Raw genomic sequence first — 21,047 nt, 5'->3', positions numbered from 1 at the left:
CTGGACAGAATACCCCAGAAGTCCTTATAGCCTCTGTATCAAAGCCATAACGAAAACACAAAACAATTCCCAAATGGGGGAGAAATAAATCAACGTAAAACATTTTTTTTTAAATATCATCCAATCGTGAGAAATATTGGAAAACTATACATTATTTTTTATGTACTTGACAAAATGTAGCACTAAACAGTTTCCATCTCATGTAAATGCTTATATATAATTTCCAACTCCTTGGATCAATTAATATGGTACTCAAAATGTATACAGCATCTAGATATTTATCAGGAGTGTGTTTGATGAGATTAAAACTAAAAGAAAAGGAGAATGCTGAAATGCTGTGCTTGGGGTCACACATACTAATAAAGACTCAGCAATTCAGTACAGTTGTCCGTAGAGCTCCGAGACAGGATTGTGTCGAGGCACAGATCTGGGGAAGGGTACCAAAACATTTCTGCAGCATTGACGGTCCCCAAGAACATAGTGGCCTCCATCATTCTTAAATGGAAGAAGTTTAGAACCGTCAAGACTCTTCCTAGTGCTGGCCGCCCGGCCAAACTGAGCAATCGGGGAAGAAGGGCCTTGGTCAGGGAGGTGGCCAAGAACCCGATGGTCACTCTGACATAGCTCCAGAGTTCCTCTGTGGAGATGGGAGAACCTTCCAGAAGGACAACCATCTCTGCAGCACTCCACCAATAAGGCCTTTATGGTAGAGTGGCCAGACGGAAGCCACTCCTTAGTAAAAGGCACATGGCAGCCCGCTTGGAGTTTGCCAAAAGGCACCTAAAGGACTCTCAGACCATGAGAAATAAGATTCTGAATGCCAAGCGTCATGTCTGGAGGAAACGTGGCACCATCCTTACGGTGAAGCATGGTGGTGGCAGCTGTGGGGATGTTTTTCAGCAGCAGGGACTGGGAGACTAGTCAGGATCGACGGAAAGATGAACGGAGCAAAGTACAGAGAGATCCTTGATGAAAACCTGCTCCAGAGCGCTCAGGACCTCAGACTAGAGGCGAAGGTTCACCTTCCAACAGGACAACTAGCCTAAGCACACAGCCAAGACAACGCAGGAGTGGCTTCTGGACAAGTCTCTGAATGTCCTTGAGTGGCCCAGCCAGAGCCCGGACTTGAACCCGATCTAACATCTCTGGAGAGACCTGAAAATAGCTGTGCAGTGACACAGCTACAGAGCTTGAGAGGATCTGCAGAGAAGAATGGGAGAAACTCCCAAAATACAGGTGTGCCAAGCTTGTAGCATCATACCCAAGAAGACTCGAGGCTGTAATCGCTGCCAAAGATGCTTCAACAAAATACTGAGTAAAGGGTCTGAATACTTATGTAAATGTGATATTTCAGTTTTTTATTTGTAATACATTTGCAAAAAATGTATAAAAACCTGTTTTTGCTTTGTCATTATGGGGTATCGTGTGTAGATTGATGAGGGGAAAACAATTTAATCAATTTTAGAATAAGGATGTAACGTAACAAAATGTGGAAAAAGTCAAGGGGTCTGAATACTGTATATAATATACAGAGCATTTTGTAACAACGTCCAGTAACGTTAAGTCCAATGCAAGGTTAACAGTGATGGAAAAAGTACCCAATTTTCATACTTGAGTAAAAGTAAAGATACCTTAATACAAAATAATTCTAATAAAAGTGAAAGTCACCCAGTAAACTTCTACTTGAGTAAAAGTCTAAAAGTATTTGGTTTTAAATATACTTATGTATCAAAAGTAAGTGTAATTGCTATAATATACTTAAGTATCAAAAGTAAAAGTATAAATCATTTCTAATTCCTTATATTAAGCAAACCAGATGGCACCATTTTTATTTTTTATTTTTTTCGGATAGACAGGGGCACGCTCCAACACTCAAACATAATTTACAAACTAAGCATGTGTTTACTGAGTCCACCAGATCAGACGCAGTGGGATGATCAGGGATGTTCTCTTGATAAGTGCGTGAATTGGACCATGTTCCTGTCCTGCTAAGCATTCAAAATGTAACTAGTACTTTTGGGTGTCAGGGAAAATGTATGGAATAAAAAGTATGTCATTTTTTTAGGGATGTATTGAAGTTAAAGTAAAAGTAGTCAAAAAATATAAATAGCAAAGTAAAGTACAGATACCCAAAAAAACTACTTAGGTATGTCAAGGCGTCAGTGTAATGCGGTAGGCGAATGCAGGCGCAGGACACAGAGCTAATCAAAAAGCGTACTTTACTCGAAGGTAAAATGAATGAACAAAATCTCCACGCAGGGAGGGAACAAACCCGCACACTAACAACAACCAAAACATGAACAAACATGCACAATACACAGTGTGAGACAGAGGGTTAAATAGGGAAGACATAACTACATGATGGGAAACAGGTGTGACCAATCAAGACAAAACAAGTCGAACATAGAAACATGGATCGGTAGTAGCTAGTACTCCGGTGACGACAAACGCCGAAGCCTGCCCGAGCAAGAAGGAGGGGCAGCATCGGCTGAATCCGTGACAAGGTAGTACTTTCAAGTATTTTTACTTAAGTATTTTACACCACTGAAGGTTAACCACCACTGATAAAACAAAAAGACTGCAGGCAAAATAAATAAGTCATGATATCATAATAACTCATGGTGAGATGAAAGAAAAAACAACAACTACAAAAGAACTCTGAGAGCCTGGGTTTCTATTCACCTGGAGATTGTTACAGACAGACGCTGCATCACACAGACGCTAGTCACTGAACCTAACCCATCTGGCCCTGTACTGTGGCTGGCGGCGCTTCAATAAAGAGCACTCACTCAATCAGAACACTCCTCAACATTACCCTAACGTTGTCACAATCCTACCGGAAAGATCAGCAGTATCTATGCTGCAGTAGTCTATGTGCCGGTGGGCTAGGATCAGTCAGTTATATCTGGTGTTATTCTCCTGTCTTATCCGGTGTCCTGTGTGAATTTAAGTATGCTCCCTCTAATTCTCTCTCTCTCCCTCTCTCCCTCCCATCCCGGAGGACCTGAGCCCAAGGATCATGCCTCAGGACTACCTGGCCTGATGACTCCTTGCTGTCCCCAGTCCACCTGGTCGTGCTGCTGCTCCAGTTTCCACTCTTCTGCCTGCGGCTATGGAACCCTGACCTGTTCACCTGACATGCTACCTTGTCCAAGACCTGCTGTTTTCAACTCTCTCTCTACCGCACCTGCTATTTCAACCTCTAAATGCCCGGCTATGAAAAGACAAGTGACATTTACTCCTGATGTACTGACCTGTTGCAACCTCTACAACCATTGTGATTATTATTTAACCCTGCTGGTCATCTATGAACGTTTGAACATCTTGGAGAAAAATCTGGCCTTAATGGCCATGTACTGTTATAATCTCCACCCGGCCACCCCTCAGAGCCTGGTTCCTCTCTAGGTTTCTTCCTAGGTTTCTGCCTTTCTATGGAGTTTTTACTAGCCACCGTGCTTCTACATCTGCATTGCTTGCTGTTTTGGGTTTTAGGCTGGGTTTCTGTATAGCACTGTATAGGGCTTTATGAATAAAATGTGATTGAGTGATTGATTGATAAGCCTGGCTGAATGCTATGCTGACTTACGCAGCAAGTTACATGCAGTGCCATCCAACACTATGTATCTACATTACTGCAGTCAGTTTGATGCAACTGGTGTCCTGAATGTTATTCTAACGTTAATATTGCAGCCAGAGCTAAGCAGTGGAGAGGAGCAGATAATAATAATTACAGTTTTTGACCATCTCTCCCTCAAATGAGCAGAAAGATATTTCAACAGAATAAATAAGATTAGGAATCTCCAGGTCAACCATAGTCCATTTCCTAATTGAAGAGGGACCCCAGAAAAAGAGATGTGTAGCTGCTTTCCAAAGTAAATAATAATATGTCAATGGAATATACACATCATTATCATCTTGACACAATGTACTGTACATCCTCCACTGAAAACAGTACAACTACATTGAGGGGACGAAGCTGTTTGCTTCTTATTTTTATGAGCTCTCACTACTACAGTAGATGCAGGATATATTTCCATCCAAACTGTGACCATGATAATTATACTGTAGGTGACAGTATTGAGCTAATTGAGTGCCTGGGTGATCCCATGCCGTGACTCAACTCTCCCAGGGTGTCTCAGGGGGAGTGGGATATGCAAAAAAAACACATTTCCATTTCACCACACAATGAATAGGTTACACACTTGTACATGTGTGAAACAGGACAAATATAAGCACCCCTATTTGACCTTTGAACAGTTATTATTACATAGCCCATATGAGGGTTATTACTTACCATAAGTACAACATTGTAGCACCCTTTAGAATAACTATTTCTGTAATTTGTATTTGATTAATGTATTCTACTGTTGATTAACTAATAAAGGGGGCAAAGACAAATGGTGGCATGTCTTGTGAAATCAATGTGTTGATGATGAAGGAGTGGCAAACAGGAGACAATCAATTTCTCTCTGAAATGTCAAGCTTAAACATTGTGACTCAATAAACACTTAAGTTTTATCCAGGTGTTAAAAGACCCAAGTGTTAAAAAAACACTTGGGTATTGTGAGAACAGTTCCGGAAAAGAGGTGTCAGAACACTTGTGTCTTTCACCTTCAACAATAAATGTTTATAATGTACTTCAGATAGAGATCAGCTGTGACTTATATTTGTGTGACTGTCTGTCTGTCACTTTAAGATGGAGGCAAGTGAGTCAGCCAGCGTAGCTGTCTGTCAGAGAGAGTTAGCTGGAATGGGAGGGGGCAGGTTTATGCATACATTAAATGAGATTAGGAGGAAGCAACAGGTGTGTTTTTACTGAAGATGCTGACAGGTCACTGTGTCAGTCTGCTAGAGGAGCTTACAGAGTGAGAGACGGAGAGAGAGACAGAGAGACAGAGAGAAAGAGACAGCGACAGAGACGGACACAGTCAGGGAGGGAGAGAGGGAGTGGGAGAGAAACTGCAAAGGAGAGACACCGAAATTGAGAATTGGACAGTACCACCAGAAAGAGATGATGGCACCCATGGGTGATGTTTTCCACCTGTTAGTCATCCTGTCCCTGTTGGAGACAGGCAATGCCAAAGTTGAAGACTTCAAAGCAGCAGGAGCTACAGCACCAGGAGATATCATCATTGGAGGGCTGTTTTCCATCCATGAGGGCGTAAAGAAATCCCCCGACCTCTCAGCACCCCATGCATCACAGTGTGTCAAGTGAGTGCCAAGATAAGATTGGGTGTTGTAAAGAGATTTTGAAAGAGTCTGTCTGTCTGTCTCTCACTCTCTCTCCCTCTCTCCCTCTGTAAAATATCACATTTATATGCAATTATATCTAAAATAGAGGAGAACATTTGTATTTTTTCAGTTTTTGGGGCCATCAATTAGGTAGCTAGTAATGAGATTGTTTTCTCATTCTCCGTGGTAATTTTCTGTCTGTCAATATTTGGAGAAAAGAATCCCAGTGGATTGCATGATTGTGCATCCCTCTGATGTTTGAAAGCAATTTTCAAGGGTGGATAACACTTTTACATGATCTGATGCTGTCAAAGGGTTAAAACTTTGTCAGAATGTTCCTACAACCTCTTCTGTTAATTGCATGCAGTTGTACAATGTTTTCTCTTTTATACTTGGATTTATGACAATTTCAAACTATACGTCTTAGGTAACATAGAGGCCCTGTTGGATGTACCAAAAATACATATAATTTCATTCTAATGCTTTATCTGTTGTAGGAATGTATTCACTTTTTGTAGGAAATGACTAGACACATTCCATGTTCATAGCAACAACTGTAGAAATAAGTTACACACTCCCAAAAAAATAGGGCCTCTTTGAAACCATAACCCTAACCCTGTTATATAAAATAATGTTGATGGCTATTTTAGAACATGCTATTACATAGAATGTGAAGTGGGAATGACAACTACACATATTTTTTTGTGTTCAGATAATCATGGATTTACATCCCAATAGGGCCTTTTTAAGACCGCTCTTTACCCAACCCTAACCTTGTTTTACAAAATGAACTCAAACTATATCTTAACAGTATCATTCCAGTATAATGTTTATGTATAATTTAGAAAATGCTATTACATAGTATGTGAAGTGGGAATGACAACTTTTTTTTAAATATATTTTCAGATAGTAATGCATTTACATCCCAATAGGGCGTCTTTGAAACTTCTCTTAATCTCTTAACCCTAACTATAACTAGCCCTGACTGCACAAAGCAGACAATGCTGCAAAATGAACAATAGGTAACGTTCCGAAACATTTTCACTTAGGAACTACATGTGGAATTTTAAGGTTATTGCTACGGCAAATTGCCCTTCAAAATGTTCCATTCAATGTTCAATTTGTTTTAGCGGCCGTGTTTGCTTAGTAAGGGGTCAGGGGTCATTCCATACAGGACCCTGTTGTTGTAATGGTTAGCATGTCTTGGGGGTATGATTTTGTGCGTCTGTAACTTTCTCACTTATCATTATTCACGATTGATGCAGGAGGATGCGTCATCATGGTAGCATCCACATGAATGTAGAAGTGTTTAGAAACATATTCTTATTGACAAAAAAAGTGACTGAAAAATGACACAATACATTATTTACCATTTCTATTGAGCACAAAATAATCTGAAACACAACCAAAACAAACAGCAAATGCATCCAACAAGTTTGTAGAGTCACAAGCTTCATGCAATCATTGCGTGCTAGGAATATGGGACCAAATACTGAACTTTTGACTACTTCAATACACATTGTCCCAATACTTTTGGTCCCCTAAAATGAGGGGACTATGTACAAAAAGTGCTGTAATTTCTATATCGTTCACCGGATATGGATGAAAATACCCTCAAATTAAAGCTGCACTTTGACCCCACAGTCTTTGTATATTTTCCAAAGTTCTGGAATACAGAGAAAAAACAATAAAACATTTGTTACTGTCCCAAAACCTTTGGAGTTCACTGTATCTTGAGCTTGGAAAGAGATACAGTTAAGCTACTTTAAACACCATTTCAGGACTACGTCCCAGTTGACATATCCAAAGCACGTCTCTACTACTAAGTCTTCATATTTTACACAGAGGTCAATGGTCGTTCCATACGGATGAACGGAACATTTTGAAGGGCCATTTGCCAAATCAATAACATTTATTTACTTAAATGACGGTTTTCTAGCATTAATGGTTGCGAGGAACAGGAACGGGCCGGGCCGGACTGGGAACACGCATCACTGGTCTGGTGCGAGGAACAGGAACGGGCCGGGCCGGACTGGTGACACGCACCACTGGTCTGGTGCGAGGAGAAGGAACGGGCCGGGCCGGACTGGGAACATGCACCACTGGCTTGGTGCGGGGAGCAGGCACGGGCCGTACCTGACTGGGAACATGCACCACTGGCCTGGTGCGAGGAGCAGGAACGGGCCGGGCCGGACTGGCAACACGCACCACTGGCCTGGTGCGAGGAACAGGAACGAGCTGGGCCGGACTGGGAACACGCACCACTAGTCTAGTGCGAGGAGCAGGAACGGGCCGGGCCGGACTGGGAACACGCACCACTAGCTTGGTGCGAGGAACAGGAACGGGCCGGGCCGGACTGGGAACACGCACCACTAGTCTTGTGCGAGGAGCAGGAACGGGCCGGGCCGGACTGGCGACACGCACTACTGGCTTGGTGCGGGGAGCAGGCACGGGCCGGGCCGGACTGGCGACACGCACTACTGGCTTGGTGCGGGGACCAGGCACGGGCCGTACCGGACTGGGAACATGCACCACTGGCCTGGTGCGGGGAACAGGAATGGGCCGGGCCGGACTGGGAACACGCACCACTGCTCTGGTGCAATGAGCAGGAATGGGCCGGACTGGCGACACGCACCACTGGCCTGGTGCGAGGAACAGGAACGGGCCGTACCGGACTGGGAACACGCACCACTAGCTTGGTGCGAGACGCAGGCACGAGGTGTACCGGTCTGGGAACTGACGTTAGAGATCTCCAACTGTACCAGTCTTTCACTCTCCGCGCCCAGTCGTCCTCCCGTGAGGACTCCTCCCTGAGCCCCCACGAGTGCAGTGGTCAGGGCTCTTCTCCTTCGATCCCCGACCACCCTTTTAGCACCCCCAAAACATTTTCTTGGGGCTGTTTCTCGGGCTTCCTCCTCAGCCGGTGCCTTCTGCGTTGCCGTTGCTCCTCTCTAAACCAGGCCTCCACTGTCTCCTCCCAAGGACGGCGATCCATCCCAGCCTGAATCTCCTCCCATGTCCAGGATCCCTTTCCGTCCAGGATCTCCTCCCATGTCCAGGATGTCTCCTCCTGGGCACGCTGCTTGGTCCATCTTTGGTGGGATCTTCTGTCACGTTCGTTGAAGGACGGGTCAGACCAAGGCGCAGCGTGAAATGCATACATGTTTATTACAACGATAAACACACGAACAAAACAACAAAACAACGTAACGTGAAGTCCTCAGGCTAAACACAAAACAAGCCTCTACACGGAACAAGATCCCACAACTAATGATAACAAACAGGCTACTAAAGTATGATCCCCAATCAGACACAACGAGCAACAGCTGCCTCTGATTGGGAATCACACCCGGCCAAACATAGAAACACACAACATAGAATGCAAACATAGAAATACTAACATAGATATCCACACCCTGACTCAACATACAAGAGTCCCATAAGTCAGGGCGTGACAATAGACATGAATAGATAAGTCACGTTACAAGGAAGCACTTTTGGTGAAAATGTTACAAGAGAACGCATAGTGTAAGGAGGCCCTATAATATTAAAAGTATCAAAGAGGTCCTATCAAGTAGCAGAGAGGCCCTATCATGGTAGCAGGGAGGCCCTGTCCGTATCATAGAGGACCTAAAGGTATCAAAGAGGCCCTATTTCAGGTTGCATAGAGGCCTTTACAGATCTCTCTATCAAGTTTTGCTATAAATGAACTAAACTAAATTATCTCTCTCGCTAGCTGTGTGTGTATGTGTATGTGTGTGTGTAGGTGTGTGTGTGTGTATGTGTGTGTGTAATGTGTGTGTGCGTGTGTGTGTGGTGTGTGTGATTCTGTCCACATGTATGACTAAGTGTGCGTGAGAGAGAGTTGATTTGCTCTGACAGGTTAACCACAGACAGTGTGATGATCCAACTACGCATTTTGTAAAGTACCAGTCAAAAGTTTGGACACACCTACAATGGCTTGCAAAAGTATTCACTCATTTGGCATTTTTCCTATTTTGTTGCCTTACAACCTGGAATTAAAATTGATATTTTGGGGGTTTGTACCATTTGATTTACACAACATGCCTACCACATTGAAGATGCAAAATATTTTTTCTTGTGAAATAAACAAGAAATAAGACAAAAAAAAAACAGAAAACTTGAGCATGCATAACTATTCACCCCCACCAAAGTCAATACTTGTAGAGCCACCTTTTGCAGCAATTACAGCTGCAAGTCTCTTGGGGTATGTCTCTATAAGCTTGGCACATCTAGCCACTGGGACTTTTGTCCATTCTTCAAGGCAAAAGTGCTCCAGCTCCTTCAAGTTGGATGGGTTCTGCTGGTGTACAGCAATCTTTAAGTCATACCACAGATTCTCAATTGGATTGAGGTCTGGGCTTTGACTAGGCCATTCCAAGACATTTAAATGTTTCCCCTTAAACCACTCAAGTGTTGCTTTAGCAGTACGCTTAGGGTCATTGTCCTGCTGGAAGGTGAACCTCCGTCCCAGTCTCAAAATTCTGGAAGACTGAAACAGGTTTCCTTCAAGAATTTCCCAGTATTTAGCGCCATCCATCATTCCTTCAATTCTGAACAGTTGCCCAGTCCCTGCCGATTAAAAATATCCCCACAGCATGATGCTGCCACCACCATGCTTCACTGTGGGGATGGTGTTATCGGGGTGATGAGAGGTGTTGGGTTTGCGCCAGACATAGCGTTTTCCTTGATGGTCAAAAAGCTCAATTCTAGTCTCATCTGACCAGTGTACCTTCTTCCAAATGTTTGGGGAGTCTCCCACATGCCTTTTGGGGAACACCAAACGTGTTTGCTTATTTATTTCTTCATGCAATGGCTTTTTCTGGCCACTCTTCCGTAAAGCCCAGCTCTGTGGAGTGTATGGCTTAAAGTGGTCCTATGGACAGATACTCCAATCTCCGCTGTGGAGCATTGCAGCTCCTTCAGGGTTATCTTTGGTCTCTTTGATGCCTCTCTGATGAATGCCCTCCTTGCCTGGTCCATGTGTTTTGGTGGGCGGACCTCTCTTGGCAGGTTTGTTGTGGTGCCATACTCTTTCCATTTTTTAATAATGAATTTAATGGTGCTCCGTGGAATGTTCAAAGTTTCAGATATTTTTTAATAACTCAACCCTGATCTGTACTTCTCCACAACTTTGTCCCTGACCTGTTTGGAGAGCTCCTTGGTCTTCATGGTGCCTCATGCTTGGTGGTGCCCCTTGCTTAGTGGTGTTGCAGACTCTGGGGACTTTCAGAACAGGTGTATATATACTGAGGTCATGTGAAAGATCATGTGACACTTAGATTGCACACAGGTGGACTTTATTTAAATAATTATGTGACTTCTGAAGGTAATTGGTTGCACCAGATCTTATTTAGGGGCTTCATAACAAAGGGGGTGAATACATATGCACGTATCACTTTTCCGTTATATATTTTTTATACTTTTTTGAAACAAATTATTTTTTACATTTCACTTCACCAATTTGGACTATTTTGTGTATGTCCATTACATGAAATCCAAATAAAAATCAATTTAAATTACAGGTTGTAATGCAACAAAATAGGAAAAACGCAAAGGGGGATGAATACTTTTGCAAGGCACTGTACTCAAAATATATTTTATATTTGCGATTCTGCAAATAGCCACCCTTGATGACAGCTTTGCACACTCTTGGCATTCTCTCAACCAGCTTCATGAGATAGTCACCTGCAATGCATTTCAATTAACAGGTGTGCCTTGTTAAAAGTTAATGTGTGGAATTTATTTCCTTCTTAATGTGTTTGAGCCAATCAGTTGTGTTGTGACAAGGTGGGGGGGTATACAGAAGATAGCCCTATTTGGTAAAATACCAAGTCCATATTATGGCAAGAACAGCTCAAATAAGCAAAGAGAAACAACAGTCCATCATTACTTTAAGACATGAAGGTCAGTCAATCCGGAAAATGTCAAGAACTTTGAACGTTTCTTCAAGTGCAGTCACAAAAAACATCAAGCGCTATGATGAAACTGGCTCTCATGAGGACTACCACAGGAATGGAAGACCCAGAGTTACCTCTGCTGCAGAGGATAAGTTCATTAGAGTTACCATCCTCAGAAATTGCAGCCCAAATAAATGCTTAAAAGAGTTCAAGTAACAGACACATCTCAACAGGAGACTGTGTGAATCAGGCCTTCATGGTCGAATTGCTGCAAAGAAACCACTAATAAAGGACACCAATAATAAGAAGAGACTTGCTTGGGCTAAGAAACACGAGCAATGGACATTAGACCGGTGGAAATGTGTCCTTTGGTCTGGTCCAAATTGGAGATTTTTGGTTCCAACCGCCGTGGCTTTGTGAGACGCGGTGTGGGTGAACGGATGATCTCCACATGTGTATTTCCCACCGTAAAGCATGGAGGAGGAGGTGTTATGGTGTGGGGGTGCTGTCTGTGAGTTATTTAGAATTGAAGGCACACTTAACCAGCATGGCTGCCACAGCATTCTGCAGTGATAGCCATCCCATCTGGTTTGGGCTTAGTGGGACTATCATTTGTTTTTCAACAGGACAATGACCCAACAAACATCCAGGCTGTGTAAGGGCTATTTTACCAAGAAGGAGAGTGATGGAGTGCTGCATCAGATGACCTGGCCTCCACAATCCCCCGACCTCAACCCAATTGAGATGGTTTGGGATGACTCGGACGGCAGAGTGAAGGAAAAGCAGCCAACAAGTGCTCAGCAGATGTGGGAACTCCTTCAAGACTGTTGGAAAAGCATTCCAGGTGAAGCTTGTTTAGAGAATGCCACCAGTGTGCAAAGCTGTCATCAAGGCAAAGGGTGGCTATTTGAAGAATCTCAAATATAACATACATTTTTATTTGTTTAACACTTTTTTGGTTACTACATGATTCCATATGTGTTATTTCATAGTTTTGATATCTTCACTATCATTCTATGATGTAGAAAATAGTAAAAATAAAGAAAAACCCTTGAATGAGTAGGTGTGTCCAAACATTTGACTGGTACTGTACCTTTCACAAACACACACACACACACACACAAATGCACACACACACACACACACAGGTTCAACACGGACGGGTTCACCCAGGCATTGGCTATGATCCACGCTGTAGAGTCGGCCAACAGATCCCCTGTCCTGACTACACTAGGGATCTCTCTGGGGTACCGTATCCATGACTCCTGCTCTGATGTCACCACTGCTCTGAGGGCCTCAGCTGACTTCACACAGGTAAAAGCTCTTTAGCCAAAACGTTGGTCAAATCAATCCACAGCAAGGATAGACGACTGTGTTACCTCTTTTTCATGTGTATAGTTCATCTTCCATTAGCCAGCACCTCATATAAAGGGTGTACATTCTTTACTTCACACAGGAGCCAACCACGGACTGTAGGAGAGGGGCCAACACCTCTACCTGTCCCCCGCCTATCATGGCCGTCATAGGGGCCTCTTCCTCTGAGATTTCCATCTCCGTTGCCCGGCAGCTCAACCTGGAGCTCATTCCTCAGGTAAGCAGTCAAAACCCACCCACAGAGTGACGATTGATGGACAGTAACAAAAGGGTTGATACAATAATGAATAACTGAGTTGTGTTGAGTTAATGGTGACAGTATTGAGCTACTTGACAGACAGCAATGATGATACAAATTAATGACAAAATCACTCCAACACAGGACCACTGGAAATTCATTCTCTCTTCGAATCATTACAGATCAGTTACGCCTCCACCGCCGTCATCCTGAGCGACAAGAACCGTTTCCCTACATTCCTGAGGACCATACCTAGCGACCTGTACCAGACGCAGGCCATGGTCCAGTTGCTTAGCGACAGCAAATGGACCTGGGTGGGTGTGATCACCACGGATGGAGACTACGGCCGCTCAGCCCTTGACAGCTTCGTCTCCCAGGCAACCGTCTCAGGGATCTGTGTTGCCTTCAAGGAGATCCTCCCTAATTCGCTAACCAGCCCTGACGGTGAATCAGCAGTCAGGCAAGCCGCTGCCACCCTCCGCCGGAACCCCAATGTCAAGGTGGTGGTGTCATTCGCCAAGCCTACTCAAATGATGTACCTATACCAGGAGCTGATTGGTCCGGGGTCGGGGCTGGGGGAGAGGGTGTGGGTGGCCAGTGACAGCTGGTCCTCGTCCAAAGAGGTCCTGGGAAAGATGGACCTCCCAGATATCGGCCATGTGGTAGGCTTCACCTTCAAAAGAGGGGACCTGGCTCCTTTCCATCACTACCTGATGAATCTGAGTGACAGCAATGATGTCATAGGAAACAACTCCTTCCTAAAGGAGTTCTACTCCCTGCCAAACGGGTCGGGAGACCCAAGGGTTGTGTCCTCTTCCACAGGCGCAGCAAAGATCCTACTAAACAACTGCCATGCGGACATAGTCTTCAGTGTGGAGATGGCTGTCAGTGCCATCGCCCATGCAGTGGCTGATATCTGCAGCAAAAAGGACTGCAAGACAGCAGGCACTGTCCAACCCTGGAAGGTAGCTACTGCACAACTCCTCATGTCAGCACATCAAACTGTACTTTTATACTGTATCTCATCTAATATACACCGAATATACCAAACATGAGGAACACCTTCCTAATATTGAGTTGCACCTCAGAAAATCCTCTATTTGTTGGGGCATGGACATAGTGTCGAAAGTGGTCTAGAAGGATACTGGCCCATGTTGACTCCAATGCTTCCCACAGTTGTGTCAAGTTGGCTGGATGTCCATTGGGTGGTGGACCATTCTTGATACACACGGGAAACTGTTGAGCGTGAAAAACGCAGCAGCGTTGCAGTTCTTGACACCTGGCACATACTACCAAATCCCGTTCAAAGCCACTTAATCGCACACATACACAATCCAAGTCTCAATTGTCTCAAGGTTAAAAATCCTTCTTTAAGCTATCTCCTCCTCTTCACCTACACTGATTGAAGAGGATTTAACAAGTGACATGGAAATAGCAGGTTTTCTTAATGTTTTGTGTACTCAGTGTATTTTGGATATGGCTTGGGTCTACGATATGTGAACTTGCATATGAAAATGCATTTGCATTTGTTTCAGGTGCTTGAAGCACTGAGGGGCAGTCGGTTTGAGCTGGAGGGGAAAAGCTACAGGTTTGACCCAAAAGGAGACATTAACCTGGGCTATGATGTAACCCTGTGGAGGTCTGTGAGAGGGGTCATCAACATCAGTGACATTATAGCTGAGTACCATCCAATCAACAACAGCTTCAGCTACACCAGCGGACACACCAAAAAAATCACTGACCTGAAGGTAAGGGTTAGGGTTAGGGTTAGGGTTACGGTTACGGTTACGGTTGGGGTTAGGGTTAGGGTTAGGGTGAGGGTAAAGGTTGAGGGTGAGGGTTAGGGTTAAGGTTAGGTCTCACTCTCTTTCAGTCTGTTTGCTAGGCTGCCACACAAAGTACACATCCATATTAACCAATCTGTAGCGATTGATGTTGGACGGAGTCAGACGCAGAGAGTAAATCACGGAATAAATGGTTTAATCAATAACCAGAGGTACGCATCAATGCGTAATACACACCAGTGCGGACAAACGGTGCACAGGGTCAAATAAGGCACACGGGTGAACAATCCAGCGATACACAATACATTTGAGCACCACCGAACTATAATCTCCTCTACAATAAACAATCACACACAAAGACAAGGGGGCAGAGGGAACACTTATACAGGTACTGATGAGGGGATATGAACCAGGCGTGTGTAATAAACAAGACAAAACAAATGGAATGATGAGATGAGGAGAGGAGGCAGCTTTGGAGGAAGTCGTACAGTACCCCCCCTTGACGCACAGCTCCAGCAGCGCACCGACACCGGCCTTGGGGACGGCCAGGAGGACGCGGAGCAGGGCGAGCCGGATGGCGACGGTGGAAATCCCACAACAGGGAGGGATCGAGGATATCCCTCACCGGGACCCAGTACCGCTCCTCCGGACCGTACCCCTCCCGCTCCACGAGGTACTGAAGGCCCCCTACCCGATGCCTCGAATCCAGGATGGAATGGACGGAGTACGCCGGGGCCACCTCGATGCCTCAGACTCCTGGAGCGGACCAGCTACCACCAGCCTGAGGTGAGACACATGGAACGAGGGGTTAATACGATAAACTGGAGGGAGTAGTAACCTATAGGTAACCTCATTTATTCTCCTCAGGACTTTGAATGGCCCCACAAACCGCAGGCTCAGCTTCCGGCAGTGCAGGCAGAGGGGCAGATTCTGGGTCGAGAGCCAGACCCTATCACCCGGTACAAAGACCGGGGCCTCACTGCGGTGGCGGTCAGCGTTGGCCTTCTGGCGATGCACGGCGCGCTGGAGATGGACGTGAGCAGTGTTCCACGTCTCCTCCACGAGCCGAAACCAGTCATCCACCGCAGGAGCTTCGGTCTGGCTCTGATGCCACAGTGCCAGAACCGGCTGATAACCTAAAACAGTTTGAAATGGCGTGAGGTTAGTGGAGGAGTGGCGGAGAGAGTTCTGGGCATATTCGGCCCATGGCCAGAACACCGACCACTCCCCCGGCCGGTCATGGCAGTAGGACCACAGGAACCTACCCACATCTTGATTCACCTGCCCATTAGACTCGGGGTGAAACCCAGAGGTCAGGCTGACCGTGACCCCCAGACGTTCCATGAACGCCTTCCAGACCCTGGATGTAAACTGGGGACCCTGGTCAGACTCTATGTCCTCTGGCACCCCATAGTGCCGCAAGACATGAGTAAACAGGGCCTCCGCAGTCTGCAGGGCCGTGTGGAGAACGGGCAGAGAAAGGAGGCGGCAGGCTTTGGAAAAGCGGTCCACAACAACCAGGATGGTGGTGTTACCCTGAGAGAGGGGAAGATCAGTAAGAAAGTCAATACACAAGTGGGACCATGGCCGTTGTGGAAAAGGTAAGGGATGTAACTTACCCGTTGGGGGGGGCTTAGGTGCCTTACTCTGGGCGCACACCGAGCAGGAGGAGACATACACCCTCACATCCTTAGCCACGGTAGGACACCAGTACTTTCCGGTCAGGCAGCGCACTGTACGGCCAATACCTGGATGACCAGAGGAGTGGGACGTGTGTGCCCAATAGATCAGACGGTCACGGACAAGAGACGGCATATACTGCAGTCCAGCTGAGCGCTGAGGTGGAGATGGCTCTGTGCAGAACGCCCGCTCTATGTCCGCGTCCATCGCCCACACTACCGGCGCCACAATGCAGGAGGCCGGGAGTATGGGGGTGTTGTCTATGGGCCTCTCCTCTGTGTCGTACAGCAGTGACAGTGCGTCTGCCTTCATGTTCTTCGTACCTGGGATGTAAGATAGTGTAAAATCAAACCGGGTGAAGAATAGGGCCCACCTGGCCTGGCAAGGGTTCAGCCTCCTCACTGCTCGGATGTACTCCAGGTTACGGTGGTCCATCCAGACGAGGAAAGGGTGTTTTGCCCCCTCGAGTCAGTGCCTCCACACGGTCAGGGCTCTGACAACAGCCAACAGCTCCCGATCACCAATGTCGTAGTTCTGCTCCGCCGGGCTGAGCTTCTTGGAGAAGAAGGCACAGGGGCGGAGCATGAGACAGGACAGTGCCTATCCCTACCTCGGACGCATCCACCTCCACTACGAATGGTAGTGATGGATCGGGATGGGCCAGTACCGGGGATGAGGTGAACAGAACCCTCAGGTTACTGAAGGCCCTGTCAGCCTCAGGAGACCAGCGGAGCCGGGACAGCCCACCCTTCAACAGAGAAGTGATGGGAGTTGCGACCTTGCCAAAGCCTCGGATAAACCTCAGATAGTAGCTGGCAAAGCCAATAAAGTGCTGTACCTCCTTTACCGTGGTTGGAATCGGTCAATTACGCATGGCTGAAATGCGATCTCCCTCCATCTCCAATCCCTGCCCGATGAGGTGGTAATTTGGTCGCCTGCGTTTTGGAAAACGCGTGCGCCAAATCAAGGTATTCGTGGGGAATGCGCATGGTGGAGGTAGTGTCTGGACTTTCCACTATGGTTGCACCAACGGAAACAGCCAGACACCTACCCTGACACTCTCGCGACCACCCTGTGAGAACCTTCTGCGGCCATGAAAAGGTGGGGTTGTGTAGTGCTAACCAGGGAAGACCCAACACGACAGGGAAATCAGGTGACTCAATAATTAAAAAAAGTGACTTGCTCTCAATGGGTGTCTTGTGTAACCATCATGACTGGTGCTGTAACCTCCCTAACGAACCCTGACCCTAATGGTCGACTGTCAAGTGATTGGATGGGTAGTGGAATGGATAGGGGAACCAATGTAATACATAGACTATGTGCTAACGACCTGTCCAGAAAGTTCCCAACTGCGCCTGAATCGACCAGCGCCTTACACTGGGGAACTACCGTGTAATCAGGGAAGTGGATTTGTAGGGTACAGTGCGCAGCAGAGGGCTCTGAATGAGTGTGCGTGTTCCTGCCTGCCGCCTCCAGACCCAAAAGTACACTGATGACAGCGTGCAGTAGAATGTCCTCTCGTGCCACAAGAGTGACAATGGCGCTGTCGTCCTCCGCCGCACCACCCAGCTCCATCATCTTGTGATCCGGGTTGGGGGGGTGAAACGGGCAGGTGTCCTCTAGAAGCCAGCAGATTGTCCAACCGGATGGCCATGTCCACCAGTTAATTTAAGGACAACGTGGTATCCCGGCAGGCTAGCTCCCTTTGGACGTCCTCTCGCAGGTGGCACCGGAAGTGATCGATGAGGGCCCGCTCGCTCCACCCAGACCCAGCCGCTAGAGTCCTGAACTCCAGGGCAAAGTCCTGCGCGGTCCTCGTCCCCTGCCTCAAATGGACCAGCCGCTCTCCCGCCTCTCTCCCTTCGGGAGGGTGATCGAAGACGGCCCAGAAGAGGCGAGCGAACTCCCCGTAGTTGTCCAACGCGGCTCATCCTTCACTCCAGACCGCGTTGGCTCACTCCAGGGCTTTGCCCGAGAGGCAGGAGACGAGGGCGGACACCTTCTCCCGCTCCGAGGGAGCCGGGCTGATGGTGGAGAAATAGAGGTCCAGCTGCAGGAGGAAACCCTGGCAGCGGGCTGCTGTCCCTTCGTACTCCCTCGGTCGGGAAAGGTGAATCCCTCTGGGTGCTGGGGTGTGGGTGGCTGGATCCGGTAGCTCTGCTGGTCCCGAAGGGTCGGGTCCTCTCCCCTCCGGGCGTTGGACGACCTGGAGAACCCGATCCATCGCTTCGCCCAAGCTGGCTAACATATTCGAATGCTCCCGGACCCGGTCCACGACTCCAGACATATTCCCGGTTCCTGCTGACTCCATGTATTCGGGTGTGTGATTCTGTAGCGGGTGAAAATAAGGCACACGGGTGAACAACCCAGCGATACACAATATAATCGAGCTCCACTGAGCTATAATCTCCTCTACAATAAACAATCACACACAAAGACATGGGGGCAGAGGGAACACTTATACAGGTACTGATGAGGGGATATGAATCAGGTGTGTGTAATAAACAAGACAAAACAAATAGAATGATGAGATGAGGAGCGGCAGTGGCTAGAAGGCTGGTGACGACGAACGCCGAAGCCTGCCCGAACAAGGAGAGGAGGCAGCTTCGGAGGAAGTCGTGACACTATCCCACTTGACATAGTGAGACACAAACACAAACATGTCGGTATGTCAAACAATCTACCTTTTCTTCCTCAAAGTGACTAAAGAAAACTAAACATACCTGTTTGAGAGACTTCTCAGACAAACTGGAAAACAAGTAAAGATGGAAATTAAATAATCAGTGAAACAATGAGCATTGTTTGAATATGAAAACCACATACCTTGGCACACACTGGGAGCACCTGTCTGTTATCACACATTTCTGTTAGATCTCAGTGATGCTCTAAAAACAAAACAAAAACAATACTCATAATTACCAGAGCATATAATCCCTGGTTGAATAGTTTGAATACACCAGGTCTATTGAACAAGTCGAGAGCTAGGTTAAACTGTGCCCTGGAAACTGGCCGTACATGTATAGTCTAATTTGAATACTACTATTAATAGATTTCAGTCACAGTTTTTGGGGGTCAGCCATTTAAATTAGTGCATTGTTTCCCAATGCAGGATGTGGTGTCTGTGTGCTCAGCTAGCTGTGAACCTGGGATGTTCAAGAAGACTGCTGAGAGTCAGCACACCTGCTGCTATGAATGTATCAACTGTACTGAGAACCACTTCACCAACAACACTGGTTAGTTCTCCTGTACTGTCTCTCCATACACACCAGTGTACTCTAACTCTCCTCAGTTCACACAATCTTACAACACTGTCCTTATCCAACACTGTTAGTACTAGGGAACAACACATATATTTCTAAATGCTAAACAGTTGTTCAAGCACTATCCTCCCTTCCAACTCTTTGTGTGCCTCTGTCTGCTCTCCAGACATGGACCAGTGTCTGTCTTGTGACACAAAGAGAGAGTGGTCCTTGGAAGGGAGCTCTGGATGTACCCATAAGACCCTGGAGTTCTTCTCCTGGCAGGATGGCTTTGCGGTGGTGCTGCTGGCGCTGGCGGCCCTGGGCATCATCCTAGTTCTCCTGGTGGGGGCGCTCTTCCTACACCACCACCAGACCCCCGTGGTGAAGGCTGCCGGGGGGCCTCTCTCCCAGCTCATCCTGCTCTCCCTAGTGGGAAGTTTTGTTAGCGCTGTGTTCTTCGTAGGTCATCCCAGCAGCCTCCAGTGTAAGGTATGTACGGTACACACAGTTTGGGAAACACTTCTGTAATGCACTGTCTGTGACATTGTCTGATTGTACCAGTGTCAGTTTGTGAATTCATGGTTTATTGTGTGTGTATTGTTCTGAACCTTTTGTAACTTTGTGGCAAGGAAATTAGTTTGTAGACGCAAAGCAAATGTAAATACAAAGAGATAATACAGTTCTGTCTCATTGTCTCATCTCTTCTCATCTCATTGTCAAGGTGCGTCAGGTGCTGTTTGGCCTCAGTTTCACCCTGTGTGTTTCCTGCATCTTGGTCAAGTCCCTGAAGATCCTGCTTGCCTTCCAGCTCAACCCTGATCTGAAGGACGTTCTCCGCCGCCTCTACCAACCCTACGCCATCATTTGTCTCTGTGTGGCCCTACAGGTTCTCACCTGCACCCTGTGGCTGGTCCTGCAGAGCCCCTGGGACAAGGCCACCGTCTTCGCCACCACTGTGCTGGCCGAGTGTGACGAGGGCTCCTACGTGGCGTTTGGTGTGATGCTGGGCTACATTGCTGTCATGGCGCTTGTCTGTTTCGCCTGCGCGTTTAAAGGCCGCAAGCTGCCACAGAAGTACAACGATGCCAGGTTCATCACCTTCAGCATGCTCCTCTACTTGATGTCCTGGGTGATCTTCGTGCCCATCTATGTGACCACCTCAGGGAAGTACCTGCCAGCGGTGGAGATGGTGGTCATCCTCATTTCCAACTACGGCGTCCTCAGCTGTCATTTCTTCCCCAAGTGCTACGTCATCCTCTTCAAGAAGGAGCACAACACCAAGAATGCCTTCATGAAGAACGTGTATGAGTATTCCAGAAAGGGCATTTCTGACTCTAGTGCTGTCTCTGAGACTTCAGTCTCTCAGACAGAAGGGAAGTGCACCAGTCACCCTTACTCCATCAGTTCACCTTCTTTCTTCATGTCTCCTCCACCAATAGAACCCACAGCATCTCAGAACTGCTGGTCCATTATCCAGAACATTGACACTGCCACCCAGTGCACCGTAGTAGACCATGGAGTGTTTGTCACAGGTCAGCTGACTCGACCATACCGTCTGAGAAGAAAGAGCCTATGA

General features: G+C 46.8%; 1 protein-coding gene across 1 annotated transcript; it reads left to right on the top strand.

Moving 5' to 3' along the window:
• Positions 1-5,014: 5,014 nt before the first annotated feature.
• LOC311139648 (G-protein coupled receptor family C group 6 member A-like) lies at positions 5,015-21,047 on the top strand (the record flags this gene model as incomplete). The annotated part of the gene is made up of 8 exons (XM_084174559.1): positions 5,015-5,211; positions 12,302-12,467; positions 12,610-12,744; positions 12,948-13,730; positions 14,301-14,513; positions 19,339-19,462; positions 19,656-19,960; positions 20,193-21,047. The coding sequence occupies 8 exons, from the start codon at positions 5,015-5,017 to the stop codon at positions 21,045-21,047; spliced, it is 2,778 nt and encodes a 925-aa protein (XP_084030685.1).

Source organism: Coregonus lavaretus (assembly GCF_964263955.1).
Source record: "Coregonus lavaretus genome assembly, chromosome: 13".
NCBI classification, from domain to species: Eukaryota; Metazoa; Chordata; class Actinopteri; order Salmoniformes; family Salmonidae; genus Coregonus; species Coregonus lavaretus.
Note: the sequence above shows the minus strand (reverse complement) of the source record. Positions and strands in the feature narration are given on the sequence as shown.